We start from the raw sequence: 25,620 nt of genomic DNA, 5'->3' as shown, positions 1-25,620 counted from the left end.
TGTCTAACCAAAGTGTGTGCTGTCATAAATTTATGAATAATGGATATTTCTGGGTGTAGACCGTACAGGATGTTCATAGCGCAGTGAGATAAAACCTATATGCAGAAATTAGAATGGGCTTCGTATCGAATTGGTCCTAGCATAACTTGTCTATCTTTGGAGAACTCCACATCACATTCTGTTTTGGGCTGTGCGTCAAAAAAATTGAGTATACTTCAAAACAACTTAAAGGAACCGTTCAGGCAAAATGTATATGCAGTGTTATGGCTAGTGCCGGACCTTCAGGGGCGGTGCATGACTTCTATCTTTGGTGTTCTTTGAGTCCCGGAGTCCGTTTTCCTGGAGGTTTCTTTCAACATAGGCATAATTTACATTTATTGAGCTAAAACCAAGCAGTGTCAGGGCCTTATATGTGACCATCAGTCACGTCACCTTCACGTCATTAGTGCTTCGTTGCATCCCAAAGTCCTGACGCTGCTCGGCGTCAGAACATTGTACGAGCCTTTTCATACTGAGGGGACCAAGAGGAGAGAAGTTGAGCGGTAAAGTGTGCATTTATTTTTTATTAAACTGTCTAAAGGAGGCGGGCCTCTACAGATGGGACCTGGCATAGATTACCACTATGATTTACAGCAATTTTCGTAGCTTGACCCCCCCTTTTTGTGAAGCCACGCCCTTTTCCACAATAGAGGCGAGAAAAGTGGACCCCCTTTTGACTTTTCTGTGTCACAAAACTGGCATAGAAAGGTTGATAATTACCCCTTTAAAGGGAATTTGTCGCTAGAATTTTTTTTTTTTTAAAAAGTTAAACAGTTAGTGTATAAATGATTAAACACTGTCCAAATTTTTTTTATTTTTTCACGAGTCAGGAAATATTATAAATTAGATTCTAATTTATAACATTTCCCAGTGCTGGTCACTAGATGGAGCAATTCCCAAAATTGCAGCATTGCATGTGGTAAAGCAACCACATTGCTTTATGCTGCAAAATTTGGGAATACTCACTCGCTCTAGTGAGCTCACAGAATCCCCCCTCCTTTATCCTGGCTAGTGCCAGGAGAAAGGAGGGGATTGAACGGTCAAACCTCCTACACTGTGTGTCGCCATTTTTTGAGCTAACACACAGTGTAGTAGGTTTACATACAGTAGTAATCACACAGTAAAACACGTACATACACAGACCTAACTTACCTGCTCCTGCCGCCGCCGCTCCCTCCGGTCCGTCCGCTCCGGTCTGCTCCCTCCGCTCTTCGTGCTTGCTTCAGAACAAAAGTCCGGAAGCCGCGACCGGAAGTCGTCGTCGTCTCACAGTCCGGCCGCGGCTTCCGGACGACAAAGACATGGCGCCGGATTTCGCTCTAGCGAAGACCTGACTTTTGGTCTGTGTGGGAGCGGCACATGCCCATATGCTATAGTGGATGGAACGGCTCCCGTTCGCATTCTCTATGGGGATGTGTGTGCCGTATTCCATTACTGTATGTGTCGTTAATCGACACATACAGAGATGGCAAAAAAAATGGCAGCCCCCATAGAGAAGAAAAAGTTAAAAAATATAAAAACTTAACACAAACACACACATAAATAAAAGATTTTATAATAAAACACTAAATGCAAATTGATGTCAAAATTTTTTTTTTCGTGACACTCGTCCTTTAAGTTCAATTTTACTCCTCCCAGAGATTAATCCAATTGTATACTGTGCAAACATAGGCCATATATATATATATATATATATATATATATATATATAGATAGATATATATATATAAATAGATCTGTTATACCCATTATACTTCTATTAGGTTTACTGAAAAGCATCGCGGTATCCAAACACAAAGCTGGGAAATGTATGCTAAAAGGACAGTCTTTCGGCATAAGTCTGCCCCATAGATAATATGGTAATGTTACAGTATATGTTTGTTTTCCTTTTTTTGAGGGTGCACCGAGCATTACATAGTATAGGATATTCGTATATAGCAATTTTCTAAAAATGTGCTTATTATGAAACTGATTTGATCCATACTGGTCTGTAGACTTTTTTTCTTTCCATAGAGCGATCAAAAGTTGCAATTTGCAACGCAAAAACATAAGGCTCTGTTCACATCTGTGTTCGGAGTCTCCGTTGCAGATTCCGTCAGATTTGATGGGAAGAAAAGTGCTGCATGCAGTGCTATTCTTTCCATTAAAACAACGGTACCTGAATGACCCCATTATAACTCAATCAGATGTGAACAATGAATATTTTCATCTATAGTAAATAAAAAGTCGTTACTCCCTTTTTTTTTTTTTTTTTTTTTTAAATCGCTCAAATTCCATAATTTTGCAATTCTAGCTACTTGCTTGACTGCAGCGGCTTTAAAGAGATTTTCAAGCTACTCTATGCTTTTCTGTAGACAGCAATTTTTATTTTTTATAGTGTGTGTGATAAACAGATCTAGGTGTAGTCCCAGCCTGAGCTTGCTGGAGCAACAAAACTTCCTATGCGAAGCAAGTGTGAGATACACCCACGTAGTTACAATGAATGTATGCAATCTATCCGATATCCAGCAGTACAAGCTCTAAAATCGTACCTAACTTTTCAGGTGACTTTTCAGAATAAGCTGTCGTGTGTCTACATGAGGAATAACCCGGTTTCTGGCTGCAGGATATATATATATATATTCTCTAAAACTTACTAGAAGCTTCAGCAATGTCTGTCTATTTCTGCATCTGCTCCATACTCCCCCTCTCCATAGACTTCTATAGGCAGCAGCTGTAACCTGATCCGTTTGTGAGCAAATAATCCATCTTCATCTCTCCCCTACTGAAGACTGATTTAGGCAGTGAATTTAGAGTGAATGATCAGTGCAGGAGGCAGGGTGAGAGGAGTAGTCCGATGAGTGAAGATGATTTTTTTTTTTTCTGTAACCACATATATTACAAAGTTTCTTATCTTCACTTTTATATTATTGGTTTATGATATTTAAAAAAATGAAACAATAGCTATTCTTTAACTATAGATGTAATGACATTAATGTAATGTATTTAATGTATGTGTTTTAGTGTTTATAAACATTTTTCTAATAATTTTGCACTGAAGTGTCTATGTATCCACTATACATAGAAGCTGCTCAACACTGTATCCGTCAGTCAGCTAGACTGATACCTCGGCTGGCAGGGGCTACTGTGTGCCTCTGACTCTCAATCTAACTCTAATATCGATCAAATAGGAGTTCATTAACTTTAAATTGATCGGTATTAGGGTTATATTGTGTCTTATACACACACAGTAGCCTCTGCCAACCAAGGTATCAGTCCAGCTGAATTATGGATGCAGTGTTCTGCAGCTTCTATGTATAGTGGATACATAGAGGCTGCAGCGCTAAAACGAAACAAAATATTAATAAATGTCTATTAGAAAAATGTTTATAAACACATACATTTAAATTAAAAAAATGGCTACAAATATTTACATAGGCTTTAAGATCTATGTAAACATTTCACGTCCATGGATGACATGTATATACTGTGAGCCTAATCTTGAATTGGGTATATTTTTGAAATATAACAGATTAGCAGACATACTGACCCTTTAGGCCAGAATCACACACACCGTTTTGATGCAGTTTTTGGCTTCCTTTTTTTTGAGCCAGAAGTGGAACCAAAAGGAAGGAAAGGTATAAAGAAAAGACTGAAGCATCTCCTTTACTTTTGTGTCCACTACTGTGTTTGGCTCAAAAAACGGACCCAAAAACTGCATCAAAACTGTGTGTGATCCTGGCCTTAGACTGTATTAAAAGAGTTGCACTGCCAGGCCTGGAAACGCAGCATAAACTATAAAAGCATTGCAGTTCACTGTGACCTTATTTTACTCGTGACAAATATTCATTGTTTGAAATATGTGGAATTTGTGACATTCTACATCTCGGCTTTCTGCAAACACTCTGACTGTCACAATAACTAAGTGATACTTTTCAGTCCAGGACCTATCCTAGTCCAAATGTGCATCTCTCCCAGCGGTCCAATTTTCCAGAGGAGGAAAGCCCTCATTTATAGTCAGGGGAGGCCTGCTATGTGGCAAGTCTATTTGTTTGGATTTTTTGTGACCTTTGAAGAAGTGACAGGCTACGAATGTATCTTGTCTGTTTGCGGAAAACATTGTTTTCCTTCCAAGACGTCTTGCGAGAGGCAGAACAGGCTTGAAATTTGATTTGCGCCAGGCAGGAGAACTAGATTGTTCTGTCTAAGAAGTGTAGCTAGAATTTTTCGTTTGCATAGTCTGAAATGTGATATTCATTTTTTCCCCCTCTGTATGTACATGGATTGGAATATTAGCTTACCACCTGTGTTTTCCTGGCAGGGTTTCCCAGGCCGTAAAGTAACATCAGGGTGGTCAAACCTAATAGCCAAAAAGAATGTATGTTTAGTAGCATTCTTCTCCTCCAATGGTTAGTCTGGTTTTTCTTTTGCACCACACTCTGATTTATAGATCTCAGATAGGATCATAACAGATTGACAGTCATTTTGGGTATATGAATTATTTTATCTTTGCATAAAATATTTTGTTGCTCCAGGAATCTAAGCGTGTACGATACACCCAGTGTTACTTTTATGCTTTCTTTTTTTCTTCTTCTTATATTCTGCATTGCAAGCTCTAAAATGTAAAAATGCATTGGTCATTAAAGACTATGTACACCTTTTTGAAAACTTTTTTTTTTTAAATAAAAATGTGTATCCGTGTGATTGGTGCAACTTTGTAATTACACTTTATTAAAAATTATTTTAACTTTTTGAGATTCAGCTGCTTTGTATCCTGTATACAGAGCAGCTTTATCCAGCGCTGAAACCTGTATCCGACAGGTCAGCAGGACTGACGGTTTGAGTGACAGATGTGATCGACAACAGCTCGATCACATCTAAGTTATGAACTTAGTGGGATCAATAACAAGTGGATTACACGCAGGACCCGCTCTCACTGAACCCGTCTGTCCTGCTCACCTGACTAATTCAAGTCTCAGCGCAAGATGCAGCTGTATTGGAAAAAGTAAAATTTTTTAATAAAATATAATTTTCTCGTTAAAGGGATTGTCCTAGATTAGACAATTTATTATTACCCATTAACAGGATAGGCGATAATTGTCTGATCGCTGTGGACCCCACCACTGGAACACCTACCGATCACGAGAACAGGGGTCCCACACCCCTTGCTCTTCGTCACTGCACCCCTGCAGTGAGGAGGCGCTTGAATGGAGTGGGGATCGAGCATGCGCCTGCCACTCCATGAAATGTCTATGGGACTGACAGAAGCAGCTAGCGCCATTTCCATAGACTTTGAATGCGCGCATGCTCAACCACCGCTCTATTCACAAATGTCCTCACTGCGGTCGAGCATTGGTGGGGATCCCAGCAGTGGGGCCCCTAGAGATCAGACAATTATGACATATCCTTTTGGATAGGTTATAATTGTCGATTCTGGTACAACCTTTTACATATTAGACAAAAGTTGGCCAAACCTGGGATCAGCCAACGATCTAATGTGTATGGGGGCTCACCCGACTTTCCCTCCAACGGAAGATGTTAGGTAAATCCAACATGCCCGATCCTTTCTTTCTACAGGAAATTAGCCAATGCTATAACAGTCTGACAGCGGCATATTCTTCTGAGCCAAGTGTGCACGTTTATAAGGGAGCCTGGAGAAATAATTGTCAGCCAAACATTTGTTCAGCCGACAATGTGTGATGCCACCTTTTATAGTCGTCACATAAGGTTAGACTCACACTTGCAATTTTTGATGCAGTTCTCGTTGTTTTTCATGGATTTTTTTTTTTAAACCAAACACAGGGGATAAGTCGAAGTCCTTTCTTTATGCATTTCTGTCCTTTTGACCCCACTACTGGCTTTGGCTATATAAAACAGCATATGTTTGAATCGATGCCTTAAGGGGGTTTTACACTGGGCGATTATTGAGCAGACAAGCGTTCATATAACGCTCGTTGCCGATAATTGCCCTGTGTAAACGGGGAACGATCATCTGCTGGTCGTATCGTTTTAAAAAGTAAAATATTATCGTTGTCTGCAGCATATCTCTCTGTGTAAACGGGAAGACGCGCTGCTGACATGATAGTAATGTATGTGAAACGAGCGATCGGAGTAATGACCGCTCGTCCCCATTCATAGCTCCTTCTGACAGGAGCAAACGAGCGCCGATCAACAATGTCTCGTTGATCAGCGCTTGCTGAATCGGCCGGTGTAATAGGGGCTTTAGCCTTATCGCCTATAGCTTTTTATCTCCTGACGATAAAAAGGTTTGGAAAGGTTAATGCTTCAACCTTTTAGACCCTTTTTTTCACCCATGGCTTACATTGGTGGACTTTCCACTACATCTATAGACATTAGGTTGTTGATAATTCCTGCCAAAATTGTGGGAGCTGGTGAGAGAAAATGCTTGTGTCTAACCATCTTCAATGCAAACCTAGCTAGGATTGTCTTTTTCTGTTGCATTACAATGAAATGTATCATCGTCTCTTTGTAAGAACAATACCAAAGGTCCATGCACACAGAATGGCAGACCCTGTATGGTGGCACACACTGTTATATAAGACACTCTACCTCCGTGAGGCATCACATTCTCCTCTAGATGCAATTCTTCAAGGGAAGATTACCTTTGTAATACAGTATGCCATGGCACCATTTTTTTTTATCCGTTCTGTATGAATCAGTGAGCGAAAACCTCTGTGTGCTTCTGTATAAAATTGGAACCACAAGGAGGTACAGTATCAACTCAGAGCAAATTGTACAGCACACAACCGGTTATGCTGCAACGTACTTATATGCAACAATTACTTTAAGATACGGCTGTAACAATAATTCTATTTTAGTGGTTAAGGCCCGTTGACCTCCTACCATGTTGCAATCATTCCGTTTTTGTTGCTTTCTGAAACTCGTTGGAGGTCCGGCAGCCTTTACAGCTACAAATCTCCCCCTAACTTTGTTACCAAATTACACAAGTTCCTTTTTACAAAATGGGTTACGTTGTCAAATATGTTATATATTCAGATAATATATTTTAGTGTTTCTTTTCAGTTTCTACGTGTGATTTCTATACCACTTGTATATAATGTATAAATATTTTTTTTTATTTCTCCAACAGGTTACAGTCAGCAGCAAACTCAATGCCGCATTCAGAAGTGCACAACAGACTTTGTGTCTCTAACCTCACATTTGAATTCAGGGAGTGATGGCTTTGACTCCGAGTTTTGTAAAGCATTGCGGGCTTATGATGGCTGCACGCAGAGGACTTCTAAAGCTTGTCGTGGAAACTTAGTATACCATTCTGCTGTGCTGGGGATCAGTGATCTCATGACTCAACGAAACTGCTCGAAGGATGGTCCTACATCTTCTACAAACCCAGATTTTTCCAATGACCATTGTAACTTCCATAGTAAGGTGACCGCAAGAGAAGCGGGGGCAGGAGAGAAGCCACAGCCCAATTACCTCTTTTGTGGCTTGTTTGGAGATCCACATCTCAGAACTTTTAAAGATCATTTTCAGACTTGCAAGGTGGAAGGAGCTTGGCCACTAATAGACAACAACTATTTGTCTGTGCAAGTGACCAACGTGCCCGTAGTCCCTGGATCCAGCGCTACAGCTACTAACAAGGTAACTAACTAACAAGTCTTGACTTGCTTTGACTTTGTGGGAGGTGAGATGTATCTGAAATCAATGGTAGAACTTTGTCTCCGATGCCGGCTTTGTTCTACAGCTTACAATGTTTGGTTGATTTATTATCAACTGTGATGTAAAGCGTTCGTGATGTGCATGTGCAGTGCAAGCCGCTATATTGTAGGCTGAATTCATAAAAATGCTGCCCACTATTGCTCTGTGGGTCCTAGCGTCTTGAGTAGCTGCATAAAAAATGGCTGCCTAGATTGTGTATTTAATAGGCAAGGTTTTAACAAAAATCTGAACTGTGTAATATTGCATCATATTTATATTTAATCTATAGATATCCTGCAACCTTTAGGTTAAAGTGTATCGAATGTAAATATCCAATAAAAATCTCTACATAGGTCTGACCTGTTAGGCTGGGTTCACACGACCATGTTACGTCCGTAATGTACGGAACGTATTTCGGCCGGAAGACCCGGACCGAACACACTGCAGGGGGCCGGGCTCCTAGCATCATAGTGATGTACGACGCTAGGAGTCCCTGCCTCTGCGTGGAACTACTGTCCCGTACTGTAATCATGATTTCAGTACGGGACAGTTGTCCTGCAGCGAGGCAGGGACTCCTAGCGTCGTACATCACTATGATGCTAGGAGCCCGGCTCCCTGCACTGTGTTCGGTCCGGGTCTTCCGGCCGAAATACGTTCCGTACTTTACGGACGTAACATGGTCGTGTGAATCCAGCCTTAGACAAAAGTTACTGAACTTTATGCCAACAGAAAGAATATAGATTATCTATGATCCTTTCACATATTGCAAGTGTGTTTCAGTAATAATCTATTTTAGGCTCCGTTCACACCAGCATACTGGTTTCCAATCTTCTGCTCCATCATGTTCTGCTCCATCATGGGAGCAGAACAATGAAAATAAACCTGGAAATGCCGAATCCATCGCATGACTGACACCAACGGTGCCCGACGGAACTAATTATCTTCATTTTAGACTGGATCTGCGATGGAGGCTTCTAACGGACCCTCGGATACAGATGTAGACAGACCCTTGTGCAATCGGACTGTGCCTCCTTTATCAGCTCCTAAATTGCATGAGGATTTATTATATTGTAAAATTCAGGGCACGAAACCAACCCCTTCTTGCGATTGTCGGTGTGGGGGGTGGGGTGGATTCCCATTGATCAGTGGTTAATGACATGTCCTACGGCAGATGTGCACTAAATACTGTAGACTTTGAGGGGCAGTTGATCACTTTGGGAGCCAGCATGGGCAACCCGGCTCCTGTAATTTATCGAGCCGTGTCCTTTTGACATAACCTAAAACACGATAATGGAAAAAACCCTTTTTATAGTGAAATACTGGTTATTCTATTTCACACAATTTAAAGGGCGTTCTCTATGTTATTCAGATTACAGAGTCCTGGACGTGGTTCACAGCTGGTCACATGCATGAGGTAAAGCTAACCATGTATTAGGGATTTCAGGCAGACTTTTTCTAAATGACATCATTCAGAGTTGGTCTGTGATGGTAGTCATTCTAGTCGACAATGCCATAAGTTAAAACGACAAATCTCTGATCGATCTCTGCTTTGATCTGTGGCATGATTCGGGCTTCTGTTGATAGGATGCAGATCGGTCATGTCATAAGAATGACTTTACAAGACTACACCCTACACAACTGAAAAAAATCCAACACAGCAGATCAACTTTTCTACAGATCTGTCTTCTGTCAGTGTCTGTCATGCGCTTTTATATCAGAAAAAGGCTTCGACAAGTCAGCAAAAAATGGTCTATCCAATACTTCTAGTATATTGCCAGCTTAACTGGTGGCTGAAACAATACTCCCCTTTCTATGGGGGTAGGAGGCAGATGCCCCAAGGTGGATCCTTCCTGAAGTATATAGATGACTTAACTGATGAATATAGGCTCATTTACCGAATGGTTCTTTTGGTCCATGTCCCTGTCCAAATTTCCCGCTAGCTATGCAAATGAAACCTGCAGACAATATGTATATGTATGTGTGTATAGTCCTAAAAATTACAGATCTGCCATCATGTTGCTTCTTGTGCGCTTCCGATTAGCAAAGTAACCTGAAAAACCTTTTTGTGTCGTTTTCTAAACTGTTCCATTCAGACATGAACATTATGGCTACAATGAGACATAACCGCTTGAATTCAGGTACATTATAGAACTGCCGTCTTGCTTGTTTCAGTAGAATATCTTATCTTTCGTGTGAAAGCATTAAAAGTCGCAATTTTTGGAAAGACAAGGTACAAGGTTGTAGGGTTCCTGGTAAAGGTGGGACAGGGGGGGCCTGGCGGCGGTGCACAGACTGTGCCAGGATGTATAAAACTGCATTTTACTGAAGTGCTTAAAGAACTTAGCAGCAGTAGAGGAGAGAAGAGCCTGCAAATGACTACTCTCCTGTGCGCGCCGTGCAGCGGGGGGAGGGCAGCTACAGGGAACAGCCATTAATGAATAACCTGCTCTGTTATAGTGTGTCTCATAGTATGTGCACCAGTATATTGATCACATATAACATTATACATAGAGATCCTGGTGTTGTGGATCTTATATAATTAATGCTGTACACTATACTGACAATTGTGACAGTGGCAATGTTTATTGCTGGCTTTTGGGCGGCCATGTGACTGATTGTGGGAACATTTTAGGCAGCAGCAACAACTTTGGTATGACTTGGTGTCGTGGGTGACTTGGGTCACATTGTGCTACTAAAGGGTGCGAATGTCACGTGATCATTTCCCATACAAAATGTCCCCTCTATATCCGTATCATGTGTTGTAGATATTAACATGCCCCGATTATAATATTGTGGCATTATATGTAGACGCGACGGTAGAAGATTAAAATACAGTGGGATAGAAAAAATGAAATAAAACCATAGTAAATTATGGCAACATGTATAAGCCCTTGTGACACAGATGTTCTTCAAATATAGAAACTTGAAAGATGTGCATTAAAAAGCTTCTTTATCTATGGTTTTTGTTTCTTTTTCATTTCTAATTATGGGGAATGGCGTACTTTGAGTGCTGCCAGGCAACTTTCCCATTCTCTTCTACCAAGACAAGCCCATCCATTATAGAACTGAACTGGTGAGACATCCGTGAGAGTTTGGTTGCTAGGGATGCGCTGCCTAACAACATGTTTTCAGTTGTATTGTCAGACCGCACATCCCTAGCAACCAGTTTGTCTCAGAATTGATACTCCACTGAAGTCAGAGTAGTAGGACGGTTATGTATTGGTTAAATTGTTCTACCTAGTAATGTGTTACATGGCAAATAAAGGGCTTTTCTCTGACAGATTGCGCAGTCTGAACGCAGCATTCATGCTTTGTGTGCACGCAGTCCTCGCAAGGTGTGTGTCCTATGTAAACTGCAGCATCTGTTGCTTTGGCTGACTGGGCTTTGTAACCTGTTTCTGTTTGTGCTCAGTTGTGCACTTTAATGTGGTTTATGACAAGTGTTTCATAGTGTCTACTTGCTTTAAATGACTCACTCAGGTTATATCGCCTTTATACAGTGCTGACCTTTTCGTGAGCCATGATCATGATGAAACCTATTATTATACTAGGATTAGTTCCGCCTTCTTTTTGGCGCAAATCATTTTGTATAAATGAAATGCGCCATAAAGAACAGATGTTTGTGAGTAGTCTGACCAAGACATAGCTTGGCAGATAAGGGGACTAAAATAAGCCTTCCTACCTCTATTAAGCAACCGAAAAAACCTAATTGCGCAAGATGACTTCGGTTATCTGCGTGGAATATCGTTTTTTTTTTTACACTTAAATGCCCAGCCCTTATACACAGATATGTTGTATTTTCTTTGTGTACAGTAAGCTTTGTATTCAGATAATGTCATCATGTTGCTTCTTGTGCGATTTAGATTATAAAAGTAATGGCTTAACAGGTAAGATAAATTTAGTGTCCAAAGGTGCGCCAAATTTATCATCCAGCATGAACCACTGTGATAAATTGGACGCGTCTAGTCTAATTCTAAGCTGTCTGAATTTAACACCGTAGTAGCAAACTTCCCGGCTGTGTTATGCCTGGTGCCGGGCATAATGGGGGGTGGTACGTGACTTCACGCACCACCTCGCCCTGCACTAGGCAAATCACAGTACATCAGTTTTACCTGGAGTGTTTTTCTTTAATCTTTGGAAAATACTAAGAAATCGCTTGGCAGCACATAAAAACATAAAGAAGTTTTGTGGATCTTATTAATTTAAAGCGTTAATCATAAAGCTTTATTAAAATTGTAGTTGGCAAAACATGGTGCTGTCCTTTCTGGACAAAATCCCAACTTTTCTCGATCACTTGTATAATAATACCCTTGTCTCAGTCCATGAAGATCTATTATGAAGGAAATAAAATGATAATCTAATTTTTCTATTAAAAGCTGTATAATATGAACTATAATTTAGTGGAAATTGAAAAGGGGTTTTCAAGATGGAACAAATAAAGTTAATTGACGGGAGCACACACCATGCCCATACTTTTGATATATTTTATGTCACAATTCAGTTACTGGATTTACAGATAAAGACGCTGCACTGCTTGTTTTTATATTGAAGCGTTTCCATTCAGGCCACGGCCATTTTTCAAAAGTGAGAACCAGAAAAGCAGCCATATTGTTAGTCACTTTATCATTTTGATTGTCGTTTTATTGCTTTAACATGTAGACAAAATTACATTTTACCATAAGTTTCTGAGAAGCTTTTTCATGAATGGAAACCAATATGGCTGCACTTCCTGTTGTCACTGTTTGGCAAAATGGCCACTGCAACAAAATAATTAAAAAAACGCCGATATCTTAAAGTAAAAGAAACATACTTACCAAGCTGTGACTATCACTAACTTCTGATTTACTATATGACCATTTTTAACATTTTGGGTGGAAATACTTTTTATTTTTCCAAACAATGATTTGTATGACATATCCACTGGATAAGCTTTGAAAGTCAAATTGGCGGAATGTCCGTTATCCAGCTGAGAAAATTCCACACATTAATGTTCACCCCCTACTTTTGTCAGTGGACGATACGGAGTGAACTACTGACCAGGCACATTTGTTCTTTGGATTGGTCAGTGAGCCATTTGTTGCACCTCCACAAATCTATAATGGTGTATGCAGTGTAGTCATATGTCGGAAAACCCCTTTAACTTCGCTATTGAAGACAATATAATACTATAATAACTGACTCTGGAATAGCCTACCTGAGTAGATGGCTTTAAGTAGTTGCAGACACAGGACGAGAATGCTCGTCCTGAGCGGTGGGTACTTAGCGCATTAGGATGAGCATTCTCGTCCTGTGTGACAGCCAGTGTCCGCACGCAATCAGGAGCGGGGCAACAGCTGTAATACACAGCCATGGTCCCGCTCGAACGGCAGAGAGGAGAGAGACCTCTTTTCTCCGCCGTTAAACCCCTTGTATGCCGTGATCAAAGTGATCGCGGCATTCAAAGTAAATAACAGAAGGGGGGACTGCCCTTTGATCGCGTCACAGAAAATCCCTGTGACGCGATCAAGGCCCATAACTGGTATGACCAGACAGCCCAGGGTCCATTGAAGGACCCCAGGGCTGTCTGACCATATTTCCTGTTAGGGCATACTTGTACTATCCGTACACAGGCTAATGTACTGGCATATAGATATATGCCAGTACGTTACAGGTAAAAAATAAAAATGAAAAATCCCTCTATAGGATTTACAAAAAAAAAGTTAAATAAATAAAAATAAAAAATAGAATGTTAAAGGAGTTGGCCAGGACTAAAATATTTTCTAAAGTGTCCCCCAGCCTTGGTTTGTCTTCCCTAAAACCCCCAACATACCTTCTAACCACTTTGTTTGATCTCAATTGTCACTGCTGCTGTTTCTGTTTGTTTACATCCCTTGCTTCTGGTCCCGGCTGTTTCCTGTCTTGTAACCCACCATACCCATGATCCATTGCTGCATCTGAGGAGACAGCTTGCGTTTCCTCTCTCCACAGCATCTCAGCTATTTGCATACTAAGGAGCAGAGGGTGTGTACTACGAGAGACGACGCTCCGTGTCTTTGATCAGACAGCACTTCCGGCTGAACGGAGGCACGGCGCGTCATCGACTACATTTAGGCTCTATTCACACGAGCGGGTCCAAGTGTTGGCCGAAAAAAATGGCCATTTAGGTCAATTTTTCTCGGCTGTTTTGCATCCATTCCAGGCCGTGTTTCCGGTTTTAACGGACGATTTTGACCCGTTTTGCATCAGTTTTTTTTCCCAGTCCGTTTTAAAAACGGATAAATTTAATTTGTACATTTTCTGCCACACACTGCCCCCTGTAGGTAGTGCCACAGAGCCCCCTGTAGGTAGTGCCCTTGTACTTAGCCCCCCCATAGATGCGGGGCCCCCTAACTTCCTGTAGGGAACGGCTCCAGGAGAAGTCCCTGGCGTCACTGTCCATATACGGACAGTGACGTCAGGGACTTCTCCTGAAGAGGAATCCCCGGCCACAGCTTCGGCCGAAGCTGTGGCTAGGGATTCTGCTCCTACAGGGAGCAACAAAATACCCTCCTCCTACATTACAGGCAGTGGGCCGGGCGGATGTTTCATGAGCTCTTCAAAGCTCCGCCTCTGATCCCGCTGCCTGTAAACACAGTTGATCGTACACTCCTCCTCCTTCTCGGCCATGTTACGGCCGTTCTTTGAAGTGTGAGGCGGAGGCGTGGACGACGAGATAGGAGGAGGAGGTGGCGTGTACTATAATGGATGATGCGCCGTGTCTTTGCTCAGCCAGCACTTCCAACTGAACAGAAGCATGGCGCGTCATCAACTGTGTTTACAGGCAGTGGGACCAGAGGCGGAGCTCTGAAGAGCTCAGGAGACATCCGCCCGGCCCACTGCATGTAAATGTAGTTGATGACGTGCCGTGCCTTTGTTCAGCCGGAAGTGCTGCCTGAGCAAAGACCCGGAACGTCACAGGAAATTAAAAAATTTACTCCTGGTGCGGTTACGTGACCGCGAATTATAAGTATGTAATGCTGCCACATATAAACAGAAATTATATTAGAAAAGTAAATGTACATGTCCCATTAGGTTAAAATAAAAATGAAATCTATTCCTGGACAACCCCTTTTAAATAAAAAAAAAAATACAAATACAAATTTTTTACAATGCATAAACTTTTTAAAATAGAAGTCCCAAAATATGAAATAATATAGACATATTTGGTATCACCACGACCGTAACAACCTGTACAATAAATGTATAACGTTATTTATGATCGGTGTATGGTGTAAAAAAAACACCTGGTTTTCCAGAACCTGACATGTAATGGTCAATCACCTGCTGGCAATACAAGTGACTTTTCAAATTACTCACACTGGAGAATCTGTACGGTTTTCCCAATCGCATCGCGGGTCACGCAACGCCCACCCCATCTGAATTCCCGTCCGTTCACTGTCAACACTTCCTTCCGGCCTGCTCGATGTACGGAGCGTCATTACTGACGTCCTGTAGAAAGGAGGGGGCCGGATAGGCTCAATAATTTACAGAGCATGCGTGGTTCGAACTAACTCTTTCCTCCACGCATGCTCAGTCCATTGCCTCCACTGCACCTGTGTGAGTATTCTTTCTTCACACAAGCCCTGGCTACACTGCGCCTGTGCCATTCCCAGTGACCAACGGAGAACCAATGTGCGCTATTTCTGAGAACAGTGGAGGTGTGCTAAGCGGCTCTATGCATTGCGGTAAATGTAGTCTAGGTGGGACCGGAAACTAACGTAAACCGGAACTCCTGGATGTAAACAAACAGAAACATTTGCAAGGAGAGGATTTGTGCGGAAAACATCAGAAACAAGAAGAAGGTATTTGGGGGGGGGGGGGGTTATTGGAATATGTTTAGTGCGCCCAGACCTTTTTAAAAATGTTAAATTAGGGTTGGAAAACCCCTTTAAAGGGACAGTGTCATGATTATTATCCCGAAAAACAGCTGAGAAAGCAGAACGCCTACAAACATCTGCCCATTGGTTTCAATGGGAAATACCGCGTTCTGTTCCGACGGGGCGTTTTTTACGCGGCCGTTTTCCAAAAACGGCACGTAAAAAGACGCCCGCCAAAAAGAAGTGCATATCACTTCTTGGGACGTTTTTGGAGCCGTTTTTCTTTGAATCTATAGAAAAACAGCTCCGAAAACGTTCGTAAGAAACGCCACCAAAAACGCGAGTTTGATTAAAAAATGGCTGAAAATCAGGAGCGGTTTTCCCTTTGTTTAGTAAGCGTGTGAACATACCCTTAGGCGGGATTCACACGACAGGGTTTCCCGGCCGGGTGCCGGCCGTTCATAAATCGGCCGGCACCCGGCTGCATTAGGAATAATAGACCCCTAATGGGGCTATTCACACGACCGATTTTTTGACGGGCCGGGAAAATCGGCCGTCAAAAAATGGGACTTGCCCTACTTTCGGCCGGGTGCCCGGCTCCCATAGAAGTCTATGGGGCCGGGTAATACACGGCCATCACCGGAATGTGTCCCGAGTGATGGCCGGGTCTACCATCGCTCGCGCACTCTCCTCCTCACAGTGCAGAGTGCATATGAGGAGGATGAGGAGGGTCTTTTTTTGCTCCCTGTAGGAATCGGAATCCCCAATCTCCGGCCGGGGATTGGGGATTCCGCTACAGGAGGAGTGCGTGACTACACTGTCCATATATGAACACAGCGAAGTCACTCACTTCTGAAGCGGAATTCCCAACCTGTGGCAGGGAATTCCTCTCCAGGAGAAGTCAGTGACTACACTGTCCATATATGGACATTGAAGTCAGTGACTTCTCCTAGAAGGAAGGGGGATGGGTGCAACCTACAGGGGGCTGTGTGGCATCGCCTGCAGGGGGCTGGGTGGCATCGCCTGCAGGGGGCTGTGTGGCATCGCCTGCAGGGGGCTGTGTGGCATCGCCTGCAGGGGGCTGTGTGGCATCGCCTACAGGGGGCTGTGTGGCATCGCCTACAGGGGGCTGTGTGGCATCGCCTACAGGGGGCTGTGTGGCATCGCCTACAGGGGGCTGTGTGGCATCGCCTACAGGGGGCTGTGTGGCATCGCCTACAGGGGGCTGTGTGGCATCGCCTACAGGGGGCTGTGTGGCATCGCCTACAGGGGGCTGGGTGGCATCACCTACAGGGGGCTGGGTGGCATCACCTACAGGGGGCTGGGTGGCATTACCTAACAGGGGGCTGTGGCATTCTCTACAAAGGGCTGTGTGTGGCAACAAATTTAAATGAAATTCATCCGATTAAAAATCGGTCAGGGAAAAAAACGGATGCAAATCGGGTCCAAATCCGCCGGTAAAAACGGCAACACAGCCCGGAACGGATGCAAACCGGCCGGGAAAATCTGCCAAAAACGGCCGATTTTTCCCAGCCGACACTCGGACCCTGTCGTGTGAATGAGGCCTTAGCCTTTTGGCGTGTCCTATAGCTTCTGCCAGCTGCCATTTGTACAATCACACCCAAAATGGCAGCCGGTCAATGCTTAGCAATTTGCAGACACCTTTTCCTGACTTGCAGGATGGGGGGGTGTGAGATTCCCTCCCACATTTACGGCAGCTGTGAGTCAGGTTGCTTTGCCTTATTCACCTTGCTGTAATTCTGGGAAGTGCTCCCTCTAGTGGCCAACATCGGAAAACATATCAAATTATTGAATTTTTAATACTTTCCACCATGTGGAAGAAAAAAAAAATACAGCAAAATCTTAAAAAATATATTATAAATAAGTAACTTACTTAAAAACAAAAAGTTTAATTCACGACACATACCCTTTTAAGTGATGAAAGAAGGCTTAGATAATTTCTTAGAACAAAAGAATATTAGCCCTCCAATGTATGGAATTCTTGTTTGAATGTTGTTCGTCTGATCGCCACTTGGGATATTGGTCCGTGCCTTTTTTATAGGTATTTTTTTTAACTGAGCTCTGGATCAGTAGGAGTAAAACACTGACTATCAATACATGATGGCGATAATGATCTATTCTGATTTACCAATGATTTGCATATTATATGTAACACTTCCAATCACAGGTCAGGCCCAGCACATGATCTGAGAGTTGGACAGTATGATAATCATTCACTTTACCATACATACTCTAAAAAAGATTCTATCACCAAATCCTATGCCCCCACGCTAAAACATGTCTGTGCCCACATTAGCTGCATATCATTGGTCCATTTATATTTTGTGTTCTCGTTGGTTTTCTTAGTGTCAGAGCAGTTTTGTAAAATAACTGCATTACCTTATTCTGATGAAAGCCAGCGTCTCTGGTGGGAAGTCGGAAATGTAATTAGAATATTGGAATCTATTGATCTCCTGTCGGAACGTAATTTACGGTTGTTTTGCAATTAAACATATTATCTAACATCACCTTTATGCTGTGTAAGAAGCAAAACAAAATGCCTTTCATAATTCATTGCATAAAAGAGTAAAGCGGTTCAGAACAAGGACTGAATGTGGTGTGTTCCACCATTGATACGAGGCCAGATCCTGAGAACTGAACAGCACGTGGAATATCCAGTTTGGCCATTACATGTAAGGTAAAATGGGAAAATGATCTTGGCCTGTTAGTGTAAATGCAAGAGGTCTGCATACTGGGTTGATAGGGGTATAATGTACACACGCATGGTGGCAGCACCTGGAATCCCTACGAGTCCTTATTACCGACCCATAGCCCCTAGAGACTGTGCTGTGTGTATGGGCTGTAAGGCAGTCACTCAATATATAAAATATACTGAATATTTTCATAAAAGGAAAACCTATGGTTTATTAAAATGAAAAAAAAAACTTGTGGTTGATGCAGTTAAGTGAAATGATGTGATTTTATTTATTATTTCACCCAAAAATTCAGTAAAAATATAATATTAAAGGGAACCTGTCACTAGAATGGGGATATACTTCTGGGGTTTAGCATCCTAAACATGCCCCTCACAAAACTGTCCATTTTAGCATTATGTCTAAAAAGAAGTTATAATACATTGGTAAATTGCATTCAGCGCACAGAGAAGAGTCCTGAGAGGAGTCGAGGTGTGCCGGCCTTGGCCTCAACTGAGCATGTGCAGGATGCCGTTGGACTCCTCTCTGGACTATTCTCTGGTAATTTGCATTCAGCGCTCGCTGTATTATACCTTCTTTTTAGACCAAATGCTAAAACAGAGTTTAGAGAGGGGCAAGTTTCGGACGCTAAAGCCCAGCCGTATAACAACGCACTGGTGGTTTACTATCCTAAAATCTAGTGACGCGTTCTCTTTAAATCAAGAAGTATACAACTACAAAAAGATTGGCAGTCAATAAGCTTTGACTAACTTGCTTGCCCGTCGTACTTCACCGTGTCAGTCTATGGTAAAAGATCGTAAGGGAGGTAGAAACCCTCAAACTTTCCATCTTTCAGTGGCTGTTTACTGAATAAGGGATTGAGCCGTCTCTTGCTTACATCACTTGTTTTTCTCCTGATGACATGTATGAAGCTTTGCGACGTCTGTAAGGTATAAGATGTTCAGTGCCCTTACGTTTACAAGAGACTGTATTATGCCTCCCCACCCCAGCAACCAGTGTTTCCTTCAATGCCAAATTTTGGTTGCCAGGCTGTGCGTGATGCAGCAATAAAGTCACTTGGTGTTAACAGGTGAGCGCTCTGGACTGCATAACCTCTTCTGTTTCTGGCACCATAAGTAGATTTTATGTAACGTAATTATAATGTTCAACGACCAAACAGTATGCCAATGTAGCTTTCAAGAGCCAGCCTGATTCTGACATCACGTCTTCTCTAGTGTCTACCTGCTTCAAGGGATTTCATGTAACAACTTCAAGGATATACCGAGTATCATGTTAGTCTATGGTGTTATGTAGCGTTAAATCCCCCTTGCTCCTACTTCTTTGCAGCGGCAGTTTTTACTCTTGAATGGGCATGCTATTCGAAACCGTACAATCGTACCCACCCAGACAGGGTGCAGTGCATGGAATTGTGGGATTTTTAAAATAAAACTTGGCTAGCATCCATAATCATCATAATCTTTATATAGTGCCAACATTTTCCGCGGCGCTTTACAATGGGTGTGAAGCAAACCACAAACATGACAAGTAATCCAAACAAATAAACTAACAATGAGACAAAAGGACTGTGGTTCCTGTCCGCAAGAGCTTACAATCTAAATAGGATAGGAGGAGTGACACAATAGGTACAAGGTGCTATTTTTTAGTCCAGGCGACCAGCCGTTGTGTTGGTAAGGGGAATTTTAAATAACGCTGCATGTTCCAGTTACCCAGCCAGTATCTGAGCCAACACGGATATAAAGTGCAGAGTGACGCAACGTTGGTTGCTAGTTGAGGACATAGCCATGTGAAGTGAAGAGCTATCTAGACCGTGGAAAATGGTTGTAGTCAAGATAAAGTTATGCGACATAGGCCTCCTTGTAGAAATGAGATTCTAGTGCACGCTTAAAACGTGGAAGGTTAGGTGCAAGTCTTATTGTCTGAGGTAGTGCTTTCCACAGAATGGGTGCAGCACGAGAGAAGTCCTGCAGACAGTAGTGAGAGGATGTAATTCGGGAGGATGAGACATGAGAGTATTGGCTCCGCAGCAAGCACGAGTAGATTAGTAGATGGAGATGAGAGCAATTTTTTATCCATTGATGTAGTCTATGGGAGAGAAGGACTCCTGGATCAGCTCTGTACATTAGTTCTGTAAAAAAATTTTGTCTTTTTTTTTTTTTTTTATCCCCTTTCATTTAAATATTGCATATTGTGTGCAGTTTTCTCATTTCTAGTATAAAGGCGTTGTAGATTTACTGGCATACATCATGGCCATTCTAAAATTAAACCGTTTTGTTACTAGATGCGCTCTCTCTGTAAATAACATCATGCTATTTCCCAACCCAGAGGACTCAATACAAATCATTTAATGGTAACCAAGTTTTAATGGCAATTAAACTCTCATCAAACCAAATGGCTTATATAAACCACATGACACAGTTTGAAGCTCATTTGCAAATTATATTGGCTCTAAATGGCGCGTTGTATTCCGTTGCCAGGTTCCCGGCACATGTATAGTGTTTAGAATTTATAGCTCATACACAGAAGTTTTTAATTGAGCGCCCTAAAGATTTCATTTACCAGATGGACGTGAGATATTGGTAGTTTCTGACAGCGGCTCTGCCGTGCAGAATAAGCCATTTGTAGATTATTATTTTTTTTGTTTGGAAACGCACTATGCACATATATATATTTCTGGAAGGAGTGATTGCATTACATGGCATGCTAATGGTAACATATGAACAGATGTCTTTCTTTAATGATTCTAATTGAAGAAAATGAGCTTTTCTAATCATCCTGGGATCCAGCAGTTCTTTTACTTTACAGCTGGCTTCCTAACCCCGTTGTGATGTGTAAGTAATTACAGAAAAAAGACATTCATTGGAACTTGTTGATCACTTCTCCAGTATGGTAATTCTGGCCAGATGGAGAAGACATTTCCTGATATGTAATGACTGGGCCAGCATGTCTACAAGTTTGTCAGTCTTCGCGTACTCTGTTATTCACGGAAGGATGAGACGTGATGTTCCAAACCTTACGCCTGTCTGTCACCTTAAGGATATGATCACACGGGTTGGATACGCTGTGAAAATCTCCAAAGCATATCTGACCCAGAACATCCTTCTGAATATTTACACCAATCGTGCTTTAATTTGGTGCGTATATTCGCCCAGATTGGTCAATGCAGAAAAGATCTACCAAAATAAACGGCCTATATTCACTACTCCTGGCATTGCCATAGCAACTTGCCCCTGCTTTTTTGACTACTATGTGTCCAGATGGCCTCGTGTGATGACATCTCAGCATATGTGACTGGTGTAGCCTGTGATTGGCTGAAGGGGTCACGTGATGAAACGTCATCACAGGGGGCAGCTAGGACACAGAGCAGCCAGAAGAGCATGAACGCGTTGCTATTGCAACGCCAGGAGAGGTAAGTATAGGCGTTCTATTTTCATTTTTTTTAACCAATGGAATTTTTGGGCGAATATGCAGCGTAATCACAACAAATTCTGCAAAGAATGGCATGTGTTGTGAAATTTGACTCTCCATTAAACACAATCTGGAAACTTTGCAACAACTGTGCAGTGAATTCACAGCATAAAATGTTAAGCTAATGTGTTCATGTTGGTGGACTGCTGACTGTCCCACTCTAAGGGTATGCTCACACGGCTTATTTTCGGCCGTTTTTCAGTCCGTAAACGGCTGAAAAATCTGTAGCAGGACACCTCCAAACATCTGCCCATTGATTGCAAAGGGATAAACGGCGTTCTGTACCGACGGGCCATTTTTTTACGCGGCCATTTTGAAAAACGTAACAAAAAGGCTGAAAATCAGGAGCTGTTTTCTCTTGAAAACCGCTCCATATTTTCAGACGTTTTTGGTTAAGTATGTGAACATACCCCAACCCAAAATTGAGTTGAAGCAATGTGTCTCTTACCTTTTAACCTGTATAAAACAAAGAACTGAACGATTTAGTTCACATAGGAAGCAAAGACCCGGAGGACCCGTGTGGAGAGTTGTACACTAGTGTAGTTCATTCACCTAGTAATATGGTCCCACATGTTGGAAGCGGAGCTGGATCTACCCCTATGTTTCAGTCCTCCTCACTTGAGTGCTTTCACATTGCAGCCTGTTTTCATCAGGGCTCGAGAACTTTATGTAAACTTTTCCGTCGCGTTTTGTGCCAAGTTTAAAATTAAACTTTCTCCCACTCTGCTCCCCACAATCCCGGTATTTTACGTGCATTTATTGCACAACCTTGTGTAATACAAACGTCTCTACGCTGTGCAGAGATAACAATAACAATTGTGTGAAATCAAAGAGATTAACAAAATGTTTTTGTATTCCGTCATTGTAATGTGCATAATTACAAAAACACTGATCCTCCCCATGGAGACTTTCTACGGAGAAAAATTTGAGCCATTTTTCCCGATTTCTAAATTTTCCATTCAATGTGTTTGTGTTTCTAATGAAGATAAAGTAAATCCAGTAGTGTAACTGGGCTTTACAAACCGTTTATTATTGGTGTTGTGAGCTCATATGACTCTTGTTATTTAGTAGCTATATTAGGGCATTCGCCATCGAGGTTGACATTGAGTTCTAGGGGCTGAAACATTACTCTGTTTTGTACCTTGATGTTACTGTTTTCACAGCTGGTTAGAAGCCAAGGAGCAAATTGTTTAAAAATGGATGAGTGCAGCAGCTCGTCCGGGAAAGAAACTTCACATAAGCATCGATGTTTTAAATACACAGCAATTTTGTTTATCAATAATAAATGACACTGGCGCAAACGTGCCAAATACCTAAACATTTGTCTAATGAACAAGGACACTATAGGGGTCATGTATAAAAGTGTCCGTGTCGGAACTGCTGTCTAAATTAAATTCAATATTCAATTATTTTAAGACCACACACCTGAGTTATTTTATGGAACGCATCTACAGTATACACCTGTTGGGCTCTATTCACACTGCGTTTACAGCACCAATTCGTTTTGGTGGTTTCTAGCTGCATACGGAAAGCTAAGCATTCTGACGCAGCAGAAATAGTTATGCCAACATATACCAGCCTAATGGATGCCAAAAGGACTCTCTCTTTTGACGTCTCTCGGGCCCATGGGAGTCTATGGATGCAGTCAGCAAAGGCAATGTGTCCTGTCGCGTACACCGAACGAAGTGTGAATAGATTCTTACATAGTATTTAAGGAATGTAATTTTTTTTCAACTATTTTATCATTTATTGCTATCACCAACTCTGATGTAACCGTTCCCTTCCGAATTATTTTTCTCTCTGACGGGGAATTGCTAATAAAATGTCACTTTTATTGATATGCGTTAAAATCTGAGTTCACTGAACTTCCCTAAATATTGCTAAATAATTGGTTCTCAAAAAAGTAGGAAGCAGAGCCTTGCACAATGGTGGTATATATTTGGTCTAAATAGAGAATGTAGAGGATATAGGATAGCGTTCCCTGTAGAGGAAACTTGCCCTATTTACTAGATAGAGATGGTAATAAGAGCGGATCCTATCCAGTCATTTCTACAGTCGCTAACTCGGGTAGCATTCTACTTCACTAAACGCTTTTCACCCAACGCATTGCAATTCTCATTTCTCATCAGAGGTCAGTTGGACAACGGTAGTATATAGTGTAATGTTTCGTTCACGGCATTGATCGCAATACCATCGATGTTGTGCAAACAATTTTGCACTAAATGCTGCAAGTGACTACCCCGGGTTTCCATGCTCCAGAGGAGACCAGTGTAGTCCTCCACTATACTGCATGGAAGAAAGATGGCCCCTTGTCAACATTAGATGTAATGTTTTTTTTTTACTAGCATGTTTTAACAAAGGTTGAAAGTGGGGACCAGGAGGAGACACTCCTTGCAGGAGTTTTTCATTGACTACTAAACTTAGAACCCAGAATAAAAGTCCAGTTTGGGTAGATTTCAGGTTGATAGCTAAATATCATTTTAGAACTACCCTATCAATTTGGCAAGAACCTTTAGTCTGCAGACAGGTTAAATGTTGCGCCATAGTAAAAATACTGTAAGGTTATTGAATATGGTTTGCAGTGTTCATATCTCTAGGTATCTGCTTGGCGTGGGGTAACCGGAAACTGGCAGATCGCTTCCATCCAGCAGTTCCCCAAGGAAATGACGGGATATGTTCATCCATTCAGCTACAGAGAAATGACTTCAAAATGTAAGGTGCCAGTGCGGATTATTTTAGGCACTTCCTGGCTTCTCAGATTATAAGAGAATTTAATCAGTACCGTCACAGATAGAACTAACCAACACAGATAAAATTGCTGCATACAGCATATTCCATAGCGACCAGCAATATTTTGAATAGCGCATATCTATGGGAATTGTTTTTTTGCAGGAATTAACTTTAGACGTCATTAGTTCATATTGACGCAGAGGAAAAGCTTTCTAATACATACTGTATCTGGTACTGCAGACTATTCATACCCTCTGTAAAATATTGAGCAGCAACATGGATTATGATGTGAATAAACGATGATGATGATGATTCTCATATGACTTGATGTCCCGGGATTACCTTTGCAACTGTTGTAAATTTTGACTTGACACTCATGAAATCCACCCTGCTTATGTGCACTGAATAGTAACCATTCTTGTTCTGACTAAGGTTGTCCGAGTACCACCCCTGCTTCTGGCTTCATTAAATATTCATCTGAAAGGTCTCATTTAGTTACAGGATAGTAATAATGAAAGTATAATTAAAACAAATGTATCAAACTGTTGAAATAATTTACACTTACCAAAAAAACCAAGGCCTCTGAGCCACCCTTTTCTATTTGCCCTGTTAGGGCACATGGACGTAATAAAAGAGGGTACGCTACTCCGGACACTTCTATTAGCCGAAGAGAAGAGAGATCTTTTCTTGTTATGAGGTGCTTTTATGTTACGCAGAATATATGTTGTAAAGCCATACAATCTCATTCCATCTTTCTAGAAAGTCCCCAGCCAGATGGAAGTGCAGTCAGACAACCTCATCGTTCCCCATTTGGTAATTTGGATACTTTATATGAACTAATTTTTATCTGATTTATTTTCAAGTATAAAATCCCGGGTCCTTGTTAGAACGTGTGTCCTACTGCTTTCGACTAACCTATATTTCAGCAACAGAAATACACTTGAGAGACTTTTATGAGTCACGGCTGTCAAACAGACAAATTGCTCAGCTTTGTAAGAAGAGTTGATTCTCTAATTTAGTGCGCTAATGTTCTGATTGTGGCTTGCCTAAGGTACCTATTAAATGGAGAGACCTGTCATTTGCCTTTCATTATGACTGCTCCTGTTAGATCACTTCACTCTCCCAGGTGTTGAGTAAACCTGAAGAGAATGTTGCAGGTCTCGTATCTTTGGTTTGTGTGG

The 25,620-nt window shown here is 41.8% G+C and overlaps 1 protein-coding gene across 3 annotated transcripts in view; it reads left to right on the top strand.

Moving 5' to 3' along the window:
• Positions 1 to 25,620, top strand: part of RGMB (repulsive guidance molecule BMP co-receptor b) — a 76,371-nt gene that overhangs the window by 38,086 nt on the left and 12,665 nt on the right. For all 3 annotated transcript variants that reach the window (XM_075837032.1, XM_075837025.1, XM_075837039.1), the window contains one exon: positions 7,130 to 7,638. In XM_075837032.1, coding sequence (XP_075693147.1) covers positions 7,130 to 7,638 — 509 coding nt within the window. The remainder of the gene's footprint in view (positions 1 to 7,129; positions 7,639 to 25,620) is intronic.

This window comes from Rhinoderma darwinii, chromosome 1, assembly GCF_050947455.1.
Source record: "Rhinoderma darwinii isolate aRhiDar2 chromosome 1, aRhiDar2.hap1, whole genome shotgun sequence".
In the NCBI taxonomy this organism is placed as follows: domain Eukaryota; kingdom Metazoa; phylum Chordata; class Amphibia; order Anura; family Rhinodermatidae; genus Rhinoderma; species Rhinoderma darwinii.
Note: the sequence above shows the minus strand (reverse complement) of the source record. Positions and strands in the feature narration are given on the sequence as shown.